At 38.4% G+C, this 16,583-nt stretch overlaps 1 protein-coding gene across 1 annotated transcript in view; it reads right to left on the bottom strand.

Moving 5' to 3' along the window:
* Positions 1-12,269: 12,269 nt before the first annotated feature.
* The window catches only part of LOC101860128 (phospholipid transfer protein C2CD2L), a gene marked incomplete at its 5' end in the record, with an annotated part of 34,568 nt that continues 30,254 nt past the window's right edge, over positions 12,270-16,583 (bottom strand). Inside the window, 1 exon segment of the mRNA XM_013088525.2 lies at positions 12,270-12,858. Coding sequence (XP_012943979.1) covers positions 12,608-12,858 — 251 coding nt within the window.

The raw sequence follows: 16,583 nt of genomic DNA, 5'->3' as shown, positions 1-16,583 counted from the left end.
TTTAAAAATTTGTTGAAATTTTCTTATTTTTGACGAGCGCCTGATTTCACCACAATGGCTCACATTTACTTTTTCATCCTCTGCTGCCGTTGAGTGCCAAGGGGAGATGCAGTGTTCTATGCTAGGCCAGCTCCGCAGCTCTTCCAATGGAGATGTCGTTTCTCTGGGTTCCCGTGAGTCCCTCAATCCATCTTTTGTTTGGCCTACCTCTTCCACCCCCCAGGGCAGTGCCCCTGACTGTAGTGTCTTTAGGCCATTCCCCCTGGGGCAGTGCCACTGACTGTAGTGTCTTTAGGCCATTCCCCCTGGGGCAGTGCCACTGACTGTAGTGTCTTTAGGTCATTCCCCCTGGGGCAGTGCCACTGACTGTAGTGTCTTTAGGCCATTCCCCCTGGGGCAGTGCCACTGACTGTAGTGTCTTTAGGCCATTCCCCCTGGGGCAGTGCCACTGACTGTAGTGTCTTTAGGTCATTCCCCCTGGGGCAGTGCCACTGACTGTAGTGTCTTTAGGCCATTCCCCCTGGGGCAGTGCCACTGACTGTAGTGTCTTTAGGCCATTCCCCCTGGGGCAGTGCCACTGACTGTAGTGTCTTTAGGTCATTCCCCCTGGGGCAGTGCCACTGACTGTAGTGTCTTTAGGCCATTCCCCCTGGGGCAGTGCCACTGACTGAAGTGTCTTTAGGCCATTCCCAAAGGGGGGACATTTCTCTTTCATGCACAGTAGAATTGTAAATGGGCTGATTCATCATGTCACACTCATAACTGTGCCTGATGTACAGCAGGGAACTGCTGCTTTTTCTTTCCTAATCCTTACTATTGTCATTTTCCTCTACTTCTTTTGTATGTTTGTCACTCTCTTGTGACCTGCTATTTCCGGGGTGCCTTGAAAGTCGAAGCAGACTTTGTGCTGTTGAAGCTAGAGAAGTGAGCAGAGTAAGTCTGATTCCCTGTGAAGACTTCTCTGTTGACACCCACCCCTTGGCGCTCATATTATGACCATATGCAGTTGCGAGCGCCGTAAAACCCTCTACTAAAAATTTTTTTTAAAACTACTACCTCTTCCACCACAGACGTCAAAGATTTTTTAAAATGTTGAAATCGCAAGTCATAGAGAGAGATTATGTGTGTGGCATCGTGGTGAAATCAGGTGCTCATTAAAATAATTAAATCAACGGAACTTACATTTTTACACCCATCAGGCAATTCCTATTGAATGTTATTTTTTAAAAACATTTTTCTCAGCACCTTTTAGCACTCAGTTCAGTGGGGTTCAAGTCAGTCTCACTGATGTTTTCACAGGGTGCTTTTTGGGGTTTGGCACTTGCAAACAAATCATGATGTGGAGAAAATCCTTTAGGGGACTATAAAAGAATGTGGGTTGGAAAGTTATGTATTATAAAATATATATATATAAGATGATTTGCCAGTGTAAGCATTGCGATACTGAGTATGTATGTTATGCCTTTGCTTCCTGTAAATGTTATCATGTATTCACATGTGAATTCTTAGCATGCAAACGAAAACAATAAAACACTATAAGATATCTACAAAGAGTTTGCCTTTTTTTTTCTTCTCATAGCCTATCTTATGCAACGCTCAATCAAATGCACACTGACTGCCTATGTCTTGTCTTCAGCAGTTTCTAAAACTTTCCAGCTCCACTGCCTATCAAGTCGCTACCTCAGAATTACAAAGTTCTATCTGCTCAGTTCATGGTTTTGAGAAATTTGACAGAAAATTTTGAGTTTCACAATATTTCAAGCTGTTTCAAATTCATTCTCTGAATATCTTGATAACGACTCAGAAAAATCTTCCGATTTTGATAGTGGAGATAGAGCATTTGTGAGGCAGCGTGGTGGAATCAGGCTCTCGTAAATTTTTGGGAAGTAGAGTTATTGGTAGCATCTTAAAGCTTTTTCACTTGTCTTTATTGGGATAAAAAAAAATATCCATTTATTTTTAAAACAAGTCGAGATATTTGCGAAAGAAGGAGGAGGGGGTCACTTGTATTCAGAGGTAACATTAGTGAGAAAATGGCCGCCAAAGGTTAGTTATTTCCTTAGCTTAAGAGTTCGTAGTAACTGAAAATTTACATTTTTTGAGCCTTTAATCAGCATTTTTCAGAAAAATCCACACAGAAATGAGTTCTTTAATGGGCATCTAAAGTGTAGAGCCAAAAAACAAAAATTTGATAAAAATTCACAAATCTGCGGAAAAATGCAAGTTTCTTCACTTTGATTATTTTGATGAGAGCCTGATTCCACCACGCGGCCTCACATTTGGTATCTGACCTCATGGTCTTAGCAACTCAAAACCACCAAAAATGTCGGATGTAGAACTTTGTAATTCTGCGGTACCTGTAGGCCTGTTGGTAGGGACACACCCTCTTTTACTCTGCGGTCGACGCCCATCACCTGCTGCACCTCTACCCCCAACATCGTCGCCACTGACCCTCTAGCCCTAGCATCAGTGCCACTTGTCTCAGAAACCTCTTTGGGGGTCTCCTTCAGAATCATTACTGTCATTTATTTACTGTTACTGTTTTCCATTTACTTCTGCTCAAACTGTCCCCGTCGATTTATGCAAGAAAAATTATGAAATTATGCAAACTGAGCCCAAAAATGTGGAATTATGCGATTCTGTTAATTTTTTTTTTAAATGATAAAGGAAAATAATCAGAAATTATGCAAAAAATTATCAAATTTTGCAAAGTTATGCGGGGTGCATAAAACCCCGGGGACAGCTCAAACATCAACAACGAGCCAAGCCGTTACAAAATTAAGATGCTATGCTCAACACCTACTATCATACGACTAAGGATCTTTTTCCTCAAGCACAGAAAGACGGCAGTTAATTTAATTAAATCACTTCTATTAGTTTGGTCAGAAAAACAATCTAAAAAGTCAGAATCTGAGTCATGATTTGGTCTGAGTCATCGTCCTTTCCGAAAACTTTTTCCGATGTTGTGAAGACGCTAAAAAATTCACTTACAAGGGCAAAAACTTGCCCAAAACAGCTTGGATCAGGTGGAAACCATTCTGGGAAGTTACGCTTAAAAAATTCACTTACAAGTGCAAAAACTTGCCCAAAACAGCTTGGTTCAGGTGGAAACCATTCTGGAAAGTTACGCTTAAAAAATTCACTTACAAGTGCAAAAACTTGCCCAAAACAGCTTGGTTCAGGTGGAAACCATTCTGGAAAGTTACGCTTAAAAAATTCACTTACAAGTGCAAAAACTTGCCCAAAACAGCTTGGTTCAGGTGGAAACCATTCTGGAAAGTTACGCTTAAAAAATTCACTTACAAGTGCAAAAACTTGCCCAAAACAGCTTGGTTCAGGTGGAAACCATTCTGGAAAGTTACGCTTAAAAAATTCACTTACAAGTGCAAAAACTTGCCCAAAACAGCTTGGATCGGGTGGAAACCATTCAGGAAAGTTACTTTCAGTTTCCCACAAGCAGCGGAAGTTGTCAATTTTGTACAATTACGGTGTAGGCACTGCCAACAGACCATGAAATAATACCTCTCTGCCAACGACCTTAACTGGTTGACTCTATAACCCTGAGTGGACGATGGGAGTGTCCTGTGAAACTTACCCGGTCATCGTGTCGACAGTCCCAGCCTCTGGTCAGATTGCAGGGTGCATGAAGCATTACTGCTAATGCAATCTCTTACGAATCCGAATAGATTTATTTTTACTAAGAAGTGTTAGATAAATGTATAAACGACTTCTTCTTTCAAACAGTTTCAGCCATTTTATGAGTATTTTGCATGCATGTATCCTCCGCTACATGTTTCACAAGATCTTGAAAAAATTCCGTCAAAACGTGGAAAATAATCCCGCGGTTAAAGTTAAAGAGTCAAGGATAAAATTCCAGGAAGACTCAAGTCGTCCACGACTGCAAAAGTGTTAAACGTGGGCACCACGTCCTTCACCTCACACAAGAATGAAAAACACAAAGCAATTCAAGCCAGTAGATATCACTTTGCTCATTTTTAATAAATTTCCAGAAAAATAACCAGGTTTGTCTGAAATTAGTTCGAAATCACTATTTTTGTTTAGATATAAAAAATATAAGAAAACGTGAACAACAGCAAATAAACATCCATAATAAACATACGAAAATGTTTTTGTTTTGCATTCATATTTCCAAAACAACATCGGCTTTAACAGTTGTTTAAAAAAAACTTCAAATACTCGTTCCAAATATTTAAATAATGTCACTACAATTATTTGAAGATGGGTAAGACGGACTGGAAGCGGAACAGATTGCAAGAGAAAATTATTTGCTTACCTTTTTTTCCAAGTAGGTATTTGAATTTCCAATGTTTGATCAGAAAACATAGGTAAAATAATTTGTCCAAATAAAAAACAAATGAATTTTTAAAAATGTAAACATTGCAATTCGCGCTAACTGTGACACACACGATCATAGCTCGACATAATACAGATGACCTTGTATTTTCATCATGGGTAATAATAATAATTATTATAATAATAATTTCTGATAATATATTTGCATGTTTGCATAAGTATTATGCAGGGTGACCTATACAGACCCTCACATGGTGAACACAGACTAGAGGAGGAGGAGAGGCAGGGGGGGGGGGGGGGGTAACTAAACAGGATGTACAAGGCTCCGACAACAATAGATGAGAACATCAATGAAAAACTCTACAGCTACAGCTAGTCCAAAACCTAAACTAAACCGATATCATTTCTAGGGAGACCGTCACACACGAGGAAGGGAAAAGGAGCTGACTGGTATATTATTTTGGAAAAAACTAGAGGGGTGGGGGGGGAGGGGGGAAAAACCCACAGAAAAGTTACAAAAAACAAAACAAAAAAGATAAAAAGTATATCCAGTTGTCCTCTTTCCAGGTTCATCCCATCAAATATGAAAATTCTGACTTGATTGTGTTAGAAAGCGTGAGGCTCATGCCGTCTGATTTCTTCGATTTTTTAAAGAGAAGAGCTCTCGCCTCCACACCTCGGCCGTTCTCTGGGTTCAACATACACAAAGGTTTTCTTCATGGTAATGGTAACTCTTAATTAAATGAAAGTAAATGTGGACATCTACATCCGTCTATATGAAAACAAAAACATAATGGTATGTGAAAGTATCAGTCTCAAAGAATGGGCCATGTAGATTGTTAAAGTGAAGGTTGTCAAAATGTTATATATATATAATGTCTAGACAGTCATGCGAATCCCTGATTTTTTTTTTCTTACTTGTTTAAAAAAAAAAAAACCAAACACGGATCAGATACAGAACATCCTGAAAAACATTTCCTTCCGAGGATCTTTCATCAATCAGGCAGTGTCAGAAAATTGTTTTCTCATCCATCATAGTTTTTCTCCAAAAAATGTCTGCTTGACAACCCAGTACTAAACCAACACACATCAGAATCCTGTTCTTCAAACATAAGTGGGTGGTTGGCGGGTGCTCTGGTGTGGTTTGCTTCTTCTTTCCTATCAAACATCTATCGTCCTTATCTCCCCTTCTTCTTTTTTATGTTTGTCACTCTCTTGTAACACCTCTACTAATCCTCTGGTGCTCATATGACCTTATGAAGTTGCGAGTGCCGTAAAACCTCTACTAAAACTAAAAACATTTAGAAAACATACCGCCATTTGCCTTCACTTTCGCGGATATTCTAGAGTAAAAAAGATTGGAAAATTGAGGGCAATATCTAAAAGTAAAGGCACATTCATAAATGGTTTCTACACTCTTCCAAAATGCTGTAGATTTACTGTTACAGAAGTTGCTTCTACTTGTACTTTTGGAGAGCTATGAGAAGTGTACCACACAGACATTTACTACTACAGAACCATTCTGAGCTCTTACGAGAGACATAAATCATTTATAAAGATGACAAAAAATCTTTCACTGTGGTTGAAATATATTATATATAAAAACCGTTCCAAGTAAAAAAAACGAATCCAAACAAAGTCACCTGTCCAAGCAAACCGTCCTGACGGCACAATGTTAATGATGATAACACTCTGAAATAAAATCTTATGCAATAAAACAGGTGATAGATGATACCGAGGGTAAGTCAAATGACGATAAGTCAAATATCGGAAAAATCTGACAAACTGAAACCAAGATGTCGCTGAACGAGCATTGAGCAAAATCATAACCAGTGTCGGAGAAAAGTTTACTGAGTGAGACCACGGCCTAGCAGTAGCAGCTAATCACGCAGCAAACCTGCCAAGTAGGCTACTCGGAAAAAATCTAAGCCCTTCAAAAAAATTTTTCTGTACTTATTTTGTACATGGCAGAACTCAAATCAAATTTGTGTAAAATCTGATTTTTTTTCTTAAATACCCTTTCTATTGATCGTATGTAATTTATCGTGGATGACATGAAAAAACGCAGGTTTAATTGCGTTTTATTGCAATATTTGTGTAATTTATCATGAATGATACAAAAATATACATTTTTATTGGCGTTGTACTCGTAATTCACATTTAGTTCCCACAATCGGTTCATAATGAAATCTGAATCTATTGAGATTCGGGAGACTCTAGATGTTTTTTGCTTTATTTCTTCAAAAACTCCACTCTTTACTTTCTTTTGGGAGGATTCTCTGGAAAACTCCTATGTTTGATCAGTGAGGGCTTGGCAGGTCTGACAGAGTGGTGTGGGACTCTCAGTCTGTTCCTCCGGTCTATCAAACCTCAGCTCAGTTCCCACCAGCGACACAATTCTCCTCCACCTAAACTGACAAAATGGCCGCCTTTGAGACGCAGGCATTAATATAGGCTTACTTCCAAACGTGAAAAAAAAACCAAAATTAAGTCAGTTTACAAAAAAAACATGATGCCGAGCGGGCCAAAAACAAAACAATATTATGAAAAGAACGAGACGAGAAAAGCTGATTGTGCAGGCGATATGCTTACCTTACTCTCTACGCTTATCGTACGTTCAACGAGCATGGGGTAAGGACAGAAAAAAACATGGCACTATATGGAGCTTTACGACCAAAACACATTTATGCATTACAAGAAAGTCACATGTCATTGCACAATCTAACAATTAACAATGAAAATGAAATAATAAATGAAAACGGAATAACAACGTCCCGCTTCTGTGAATTAACAATTAAATAAACCGTGACAGCTGAGGAGAGATGAACTTTCGCCTCTATTTCTACACTCACAAATGAAAATTAGGAGTTTTACGCCACCAACGAGCTTAACAAAAGCTATGTCACAGGATAGAAGCTCTGCTATTTCTATTAATATCATAGTTGAATACCTTCCTGAAACAAAATAAGAGACGAACATATCGATAGAGTTTCTTCCCCTCTTTAAACTCACCTTGCATAGGTTTCTCAACATTATAAAATGTTAAAAATATCTTTAAAAATAACACAACAAAAAATTTGAATGAAAGTGAAAGTATTTCCCAGTTTTTCATCCTCACTAGAGTATTCTGCGTTAGGCGAAAGCATTGCTATTGAGAAAACAACAAATAACATTAGCTACCGAAACAAGGGAAAAAACTCTTGCTAAATTAATGGTATATATATATATATAATATTGTTATAAATAAATATATCCTTACAGCAAGAGTTGTCTCACTAGCCTTTCAGTCTATGGCAGTACAATAGCAACATAAAGCATAAAGAAAAAAAACAAAACAACATTAAACCAAAAAAAAACAACAAATAAAACGACAAACACAAGTTTATAAATACAGATTTGACAACAAAAAAAAACAAAACAAAGATTGCATTTATCACATCTAGGAGCCGCTCAGATATCAAGCAGCTGCTGACAGCCCAGTGAAAATTACACCACCAAAGACTTTTGACTCATTAGTAACCAGTTTCGTTCAACGACATATCTTGACTAAAATTTCAGGCCATGTCAAGAGACGGAATACAGACTAGTAGTAGTCCTACTCAAAGAAAATGTCGGACAGCTCGTAATACACAGAAAAATCACAAAATCACAGCAAAGCCCAGCTCTGTCTGCTTCAGACGTTTTTTTGATCTACTGTTTGATTTGACCAAGTTATTAACACTATCCATCGATTACTCTGATTTATCGTGAGAATAGCAGCAACGCTTATTCAGTTTTTGTCGACAAAATAACTGGCATTGCCGTTAAAATTATGCGAGAACATAGAACATAGTTTAGTTCTAAATACAGAAGAGCACGAAAAAGAGAGAGAAAAGAAATCTAGGAAAAATCACAGGAAATTGTCGAGGCACTGAGTGATGATAGAAAGTGACAACAGAACAGAGAAAATAGACGATCCCAGAGTGGAGCTATCAGCTCACACGTAGAGACAGGAAATAAAAGATGTTTGAGCACAGATATTGGTTTATAGAACAAAGAAAAGATTTTAAAATCTAAGAGTAAGAGCATAGCTTACTTAAATAGTTACTGGTTGATAGAAAGAAGGCATAACGGATTTATTATTTCTGAGCATGATGACTTGTTTCTCCGTCCTCAAAGAGCAGGGGAGAAAGGAGGGGGTTTTTTTTGTCAGGTTTTTTTTTGGGGGGGGGGGGGGGGCGGCAGGCTTTCAGTTTCTTAGACAACAACTTTGCTGTGTACAGGCGACACCTGAGCTTGATTAAAAAGTTTGAGTGGCGTGGTAACAAATAGAAATATTGAACATTCTCGAGTGTGAGCATTTCATATAAAGCAGATACGTCTGTGAAGGCAGAGTGAATGAAAGAAACAGAGAGAAAGAGACTAAAGAGAGAGTGAGTGAGAGAAGGAGGGATAGACAGGGAAGAAGGAGAGGAAACAGAAGACAGAACAACACCCCTTGGAAACACACAGCAAGCACACAACAGAGGTTCCTCCATTCTCGTCACTGCCAAAATTGGGAACAGAAATGAAGAAACCTCTCAGACCAAAGAAAACTTTGACCGTACGTGATCATCAACGACAACGACAGTCCAGCGACAGCAGGCCACAAAGGTGAAAATGGTAAATAGGAGAGATGGGTTACAATATATATATATTAAAAATATTTATAATATATTATTGAGACGGTGACGAAGAAAACTAAAGGAAAAAGTGCACGAAGGGGGAATGGGAGGTGGGGGGGGGAAAGTTTCACTACCCTCAAAAGAGATGACGTCCCCGTCAAAAAATGCCACAGCGTGTCTGGGAGGACGACCACAAGCTGATCATCGTCTCAGGTCGTATCCTCCCAGCGTGCGAAAACCGCCGGGCAGAGGGGACGTCGCTACGGTACTACTCCGCCGTTATCCAGAGTCCCAGAATCAGAGATGCCGTGGAGCTAAAATTAGTTTTCAAACTCTCTAAGCACAAAATTACAAAAAAAAATTTTTGATTTAATTGTTTTTTTAAATTCCGATATTGATCACAAAATTACAAAAAAATTTATAGATTTAATTTTTTAAAATTCTGATATTGATATTCAAATGTGCATATATATGGCCCTTTCGCTTTGTTATATTAATTTTCTTAACACAGTTTTGCCATATATATTGAAATAAGTATAAGTTTAGGCCAAATCATTCGATCTTGCGTTAAGGAAGAATGGCACGCTTTATGAACCATATTTTGTTCCACGTACAACTGATCCGGATTTCACTCTCAAAGACAGACGGGAGGATGAACACTTCTGGGATGGCAAGGTGAAGGCTACCGACACGACAGCACGAAAGTGGAAAACATTCTTCACCTTGGCATAGGAGGGGTAGGGGGGTTAGTGGGGTTGCGGGGAGCGAGGGGTCCAGCATGCGATTCCAGTTTTGGGGGTTGAAACGTATGAGAAAAGGACGTGTTAAACAAGCCGACGACGCAAAAGTTGAAATAAAACGCTTGAAAAGAACTTAAAAGAGATGACGCAATAACAGAACCGAAACAGCGCAGCAATACTCGGTGTATACAGTTCTCAACACAGCCATTGATTAATACAACAGAGAAAGACGTGGACAGAGCTATGTATACTAAACAGCTGTATCAGCAGTAATAATACAGCTCCGAATAAAAGTGACTGACACCAACAGCAAAATCATTGAGCTAGTCAGTGACCTTGAACTTTGATATTACTTGTCACAAATAAATATATTTCATCTCTATTGTCACATATTAATATATATTTCATCTCTAATCTCTCTTTGCATGAATTATTTCTTATTGATTCTCTTGCATAATCACCATCTATAAATACACAATCCATTTCTTTTCTCAGCATTATTTTTTTTTAAATTTATATTCATCTCCTGATTTCTTTTTTATAGACAGAAGCAGGAAAATTTATAGATTACAATTTTCTCATCTAAGATTTCAAATTCAAACAGTCACATTCATAGTAAATCAAGTCCTGTTCTCATCAACACTTCAAGTTTAAGAAAATAAAATAATTTTGATGCAGGTTTAAGTAGATAGCGGGTTTTCAATAACTTAACGGGTCACAGCCTTGAGCTCAAGACAAAACATAACAATAAAAAACAGGCGCTCACTACCGAGGACAACACTCTGTACAACGGGAAAGAACGCAGACGTCTCAGACGGACTGAAGAACAAATAAAAAAAAGAATCTTGGGACAACATGAAGTGAAACAAATCACAATGGGAAAGAATGACTACAACTACAGCTGTCACAAATCTCTCATGAAGTTATTATAGGCCTTCAAGCAAAGGAGTCCCTTGTAATATAATGGGTGTCAAAAATAATATGATAAACCCTAAACTTTCTATACAATTGTGAAGTTGATCTCATTCAGAAGTCAAACTGGTGCACTTTGTGTCATGAACTGAAAGAAAATCTCTTGAAGACTTTATGAAAAAGTATAAAGTTCTAAAAAAAAAAGCTACGATAACGAAATGTCAGATATAAATACAGGGACGTAAATTATATGTAAATAATCAACTCAACCATTCTGTGGTGCTTATTGCTTCGTCTGAGAACTTCTGCCTCTATCTCTTTGGGAGAGCTGTGTGGATTATGATATGTTGACAGGAAGAATAGACAGACAGCTCCGATGGGAGCGTTTTATACAGATCCAGGCGAATAACTCCCTCGAGGAGAGGTTAAGTACGGACTGTACGCGACAAACAACACAACAAACATTCACTCCACGCCACCATCATCTCATTTCTTTTTCCTCTGAACAAGTTATTTATACCTCGTGCAAGACAGATAGCAGCGACAGATACAAGAAGGAAACATTTGGTACAGAAATAGAGACGAGAGAAAACACTGTGGTACAAAGAATTGTGGTACAAAGAATTGTGGTACAAAGACACTTCCAAAAACTGCAGAAAATAATTTCTAAAACTGAACCTGTCACACCCTCTTCCACATGAAAAGTTAACAAAAAACAAGACATGAACCAACTACAGACGACCCACAGAAGTGATGAATCCATAGAGACAGAAAGAATGAAACGTCAAAGTCAGATTCCTCCAAATAAACTGAGCATTACTGTGGAATCGGCACAATGACTTTTTTTTGGTAACTTAATACACACTCGGGTGATGAATAAATAAATGAATAAATAAATGAATAAATAAAAATGCAAACAGAGCATCAAAGAAATAACAAACAATGGACACATGTACGATGGCAATGAAGTCGAAATTGTGATCACAAATGATGACAACAGAGCTGGCAAGGGAAAAAATTGCGGTCAAGCCACTGCCTACACAAAAGTTGTCCAATTTTGCTTGAAAGAAAAGTGAAAAAAATTCTGAGCATTTCGCTTATTTCTCTATTGACTTGTAACAGATTTTCGCTCATTTCTCTATTGACCTGTGACAGACTAGTGTTATTTAAAGACGAGATAAAAACTTTGCTGCCCCAGTGGACATTTTTTTTGTGGCTGTATAGAAAAATGATAAAAACACATCATGTACCGAATGATTCCTATTCTGATTTTGACCAAAGATAGTACATAATAAGATGGTCCACTCAGCCAAAAAAGTGTCCGCCGGAAGTCCGCTCTCTGCTTCAGATGGCGCTGCAGTCTATTTTGAAGCTCTCTTTCGTTTCTCCAGAAGAAGAATAGGAATAGCACCTCCTTGCGTGCGGAGATCGACCTCTGTTAATCAGCTGTTCGGGTTCGTTCAGTGCGGAGTTTTAGTTGTTTTTTTTATTGTAATGAACTCTCGCCTTTCATTTTAAAGTCAAATTAAACGAAGAAAGCGGTAATCTCTTCAAGAAGAGTTTTTTTTGTCAGCGTAACCATTTTGTAAAAAAAGCGTTCTTCCGAAGTTTGAATTCTTATTTATTCAAAAACTTGTTAGTTTCACTTAGGGTTTTTTTAAAACACAAGTAGGGTAACTCTGTTCGCAAAAGGTGCGCATTTGTGAAGAGGGCGCCACCTAATTTAGAGGACACTTTTTTAATTGGCTCGAAGAGAAGAGTGGACCCTTTCATTATGTAGACTCTTCGTTCTGACTAAGACAATAAGTCGTCTCAAACCTGCGTGTGTTACCTCTGTTTTTTGCCTTGCCAGCATACATTCTTTCATAAGTTAGTTGTCCAGTTTGGCATTCCTGACGTGTGTATCTCTACATGACTACCAATGTTTGTTTGTGGTTGATAAACCCCCTGGTTCCCTGTGAGTCAGCCCGCCGCGACCCGCGACCTGCGACCTTGACCTCAGGAGACGGACTGCGCCCTCTGCTCGTGCTCCCGCTGACTCTGTCTCGTCAGCGAGTTGTCTCGGGACGGGCCCTTGGAGCGCGAGCCTCGCGACATGGAGCTCTCCCGAGAGTCGTTGCCCCTGGTGTTTGAGCGCTTGCGGCTACGACGAAACAATTTCTTAAGGCTTCCTCCGAGGGTGCGTGATTTCTTCAGGCTGGGGGAAGGCGGTGCGTCTTTCTGGTGCGGCCTCAATAGTTCTAAGTCATCTGAGGGACAGAAAAACGAAGATGAAGGCCACAGAATGAACAACTACTCAAACTTTCGAAAAAACTAAGGACATTAAAGAATCCATCAAGGTCATCGAGTACTAGACGATAATAATAGGTTTCAATAAATCAATCGAAAAAACTAAGGACATTAAAGTATCCACCAAGGTCATCGAGTACTAGACGATAATAATAGGTTTCAATAAATCAATCGGTAAATCTTAACCAAAATAGGTTTGATTAAAAAAACAGCTCAAAAGCCAAAAACAATAGTAAAGCGTTCGCTTCGCACAATATCATCATGCTGTCTAGAAAGTTTTTTAAAATCTACATGAAAAAAAATGGACTCATTTGCTATCATAAAAAAACAATACTCAGTCTAAAGTAAACATAAACTGGAAAAAAACAGTACATGTACTACTAATATGCACCTTTCTAAAACATGTACAACTACAAGGAATATTTTAAGATTCAAGAAAGTTACTACAAACCTGAAGTTCAGCCATCATAACGTTATTCAAAGCTGAACGAACATTAATCCCTTACAAAGCTGAGCATATTCTTTCGAAGTTGTAAATGAAACAATTACAGTAATCGTACGAATATTTTCGCTTTCTGCAGTAATCAATACATTGAAACATGTACTCTATATAGACGTTTAGAATGTATGTATATCGTACAGATATTTTTCCACAAAGTGCGGGGCGGAGAAAAAATGAAAACCAGCAAAAGATTACGACAATCATGCAATCATAATTATTATAAATGATGTCATCAATATATTTGTAGTACGTCACTTGCCTTAAGAACAGATCCAGGGCAGTAATTAATTGTTACTTTTTCTAGTGGGCTGCCTTGTAGTTGTCATGTCAAACTTAGTGGCACCCTCCAACCACCCACAAGAAATTAATTATTGCGTCGAGGCCATCGTTTTTACACTTACTTAAAGTTAAAGTATAAAATGCATTTTAGTTAAAAAGAAATAAGAATTTTAAAAACATTCTATGAACCATACCATAAGCACCATTACCGGGATAAGTCTACCAAACACCTACGGGCAACACAACTCCAATTGAATATCAATAACAGAAGATTATCTTCATCATCATCATCATCATCATCAATTCCTTTCTAACCCTGGATCACCGTAGAGACCACAAACAAACACCTTCCAAATTTCACTTTCCTGGGCTTGCCTCTTGCCTCCTGCTATCATTCTATGAAGATTATAGTACAAGATCATTCTAGAGTTCTCTCTCCCTCTAGATCTAGTACCAGGCCTGGAACATAGTATCGGCGATCATGGTTGTCTACTCGGTTCTATAAAAAGTTATCCTCAGAAATTACCATTTCAGTTTGTTTCAATATCAAGAAGCTGCAGCTCTTCACCTGCCATCATAGTTTCCTTTCCTTTTTAACCAATCTTCACCTGCCATCATAGTTTCCTTTCCTTTTTAACCAATCTTCACCTGCCATCATAGTTTCCTTTCCTTTTTAACCAATCTTTCTCACGGTTAGATAATCAGCACTATCATGATGGTCTATGTGTGTCCAAAGATTTGTGCGTGTCTCCCCCTTATCTAAACGGTACAGTGACATCTGTAAACTCTCTGGTGACACTAAAAGCAAAACTCCACAGAACTTGGCATATACTTATACTTACCTCTAAAAGAATGTTAACACTGGGAATAATTTTTGGCTTTGTTCAAAGTTTACGAGAACGACAACTAGAAAATATTGACAACACGTGTGTGTAACAGTTGAAAAAAATAAAAGGACAACACATTAGGAGGCTAGTGGGAGTAGAGGAAGGGTATGATATATCACCGGAGATGTGATGTACGATAGCTGTTTGAGTTCGAACCTTTTTCTGCTCAGAAAATTTGAAAATCAGTTCTCACGCCTTGCCCTATTTTATTTTTACTCAAGAATTCAGTCAAAAGTACAACAGTACTGAAAAATAAATATATATACAGCGAGTGTGTTCATTTGTGTGCAGAGTGTACCACGTGTGAATGAGCGTGTGTATTTTTGTGAGTGCGAACATTATAGTATATGTGTACATGTGAATTTGAGCAAATATAATCCGTCCTTTTGTGCCACTCCCTAAGTCTGAATACATGATAGTGTGTCTTAAAATGCTTGTGTGCATTGAGGTGTGTGTTTGTGAGGGTGTGTGTGTGTGTTTGTGAGGGTGTGTGTGTGTGTGTTTGTGAGGGTGTGTGTGTGTGTGTGTGTGTGTTTGTGAGGGTGCGTGTGTGTGTATGTGAAGGTGTGTGTGTGTGTGTGTGTGTTTGTGAGGGTGCGTGTGTGTGTGTGTTAGTGTGTGTATAAGTGCCTTTGTAAATTTGTGTGTAACAGTGTGCACATGTGTCTGCATTCCTAGTTTTGTCACCTCTCCCTGAACATTACTCACACGGAACCAATTTCATTTTCCACTAAAGAGAAGTTTCAATACCTTACAAGTAACAAAAAGATGTGAACAGCAGAAACATTCTGTACGTGTTCCCACATATTTTAGTTCTTCCCATATTACTGAAAGCCTACTGCGAGAAAAATAAATGTGAAGGATATCACAGGCACAGAGAAATGATAATGAGCGTCAAGTATAAATTTACATAATATGATACACTAATGTGTAAAACGTATGAACGCACTTACGCACTAGTAAAATAGTGACTCTATATACGATTGGCCAGCTGTTCACAAGTACTAGGCCCTAAGTACTGAAAAGTTCTTATTGCACTTTATTCATCTGGGGCATCAGTGGCATATGCTCAAGCAAAATACAGTCACAAATCAAATTCTAAATGTTGAAGACAACAAGAAAACAAAACAACAACAATATACTGTTGGTAGAATTATTAAAAGAATTAACCAGTTTTCTAAATGCCTCCAGCATAATTTTGCTTTCTGGGCATAACTTAGTGCATCTGAACAGCTTACCAACGATACACAGAGACAGTACAGGAAAATGAAGCAATGTCTACAGTAAAAACATTTGAGGACAATATATAGAGATACATATATATATATATATATATATACATACATATATATACATATTTCTAAGACCTAATTAGTTTAGTAGTTTCACTACGTTGTTTTACTATGTAACCAACGGATGCTCAAGAAAAGCCGACAGGTCTCCTAGCAACCACTGCACTACGCCTGAAGGTCTTTGTGACAAAACCCGACACCTCGAAAAAAAAAAAGAAACGGCGAAAAGCGTAGCAAAGTGTGATTATATTTGATTTACAATCAGTCGGCTGTTGAATGAAAAGATGAATAGATGGAAATAGCAGGGGCACGAATTCATCCGTTATTCATTTATGGAAAATACTCTAAAGCAGTAAAGATTAATAATCTCCCGACAGATTAATGATATCGCTCTAGCAATCTAAAGAGGAAAAAAATGTGGAAGTTTGAAAATTTGGAAATAGCTCATTTTGTCACAAAATCTTCAGTTCTAAATACCAAACTAACTACAGTTATAAACCAACACCGAGAGAGATACACACAGCACACACGCTCCCACCACGACTGCATTCTCTACTGACCCTGTGTAGTGGGTCACTGTCAGAATCTACACACACACAACAACAACACATACAGCAAAACTACCAGCTACACTCTCAAGTCTGTCAGAAAACAACGACAAGTTTCCGAGAGAGAGAGAGAGAGAGAGAGAGAGAGAGAGAGAGAGAGAGAGAGAGAGAGAGAGA

Source organism: Aplysia californica, unplaced genomic scaffold, assembly GCF_000002075.1.
Source record: "Aplysia californica isolate F4 #8 unplaced genomic scaffold, AplCal3.0 scaffold00756, whole genome shotgun sequence".
NCBI lineage: Eukaryota > Metazoa > Mollusca > Gastropoda > Aplysiida > Aplysiidae > Aplysia > Aplysia californica.
This window is presented reverse-complemented; position numbering and strand designations above follow the sequence as displayed.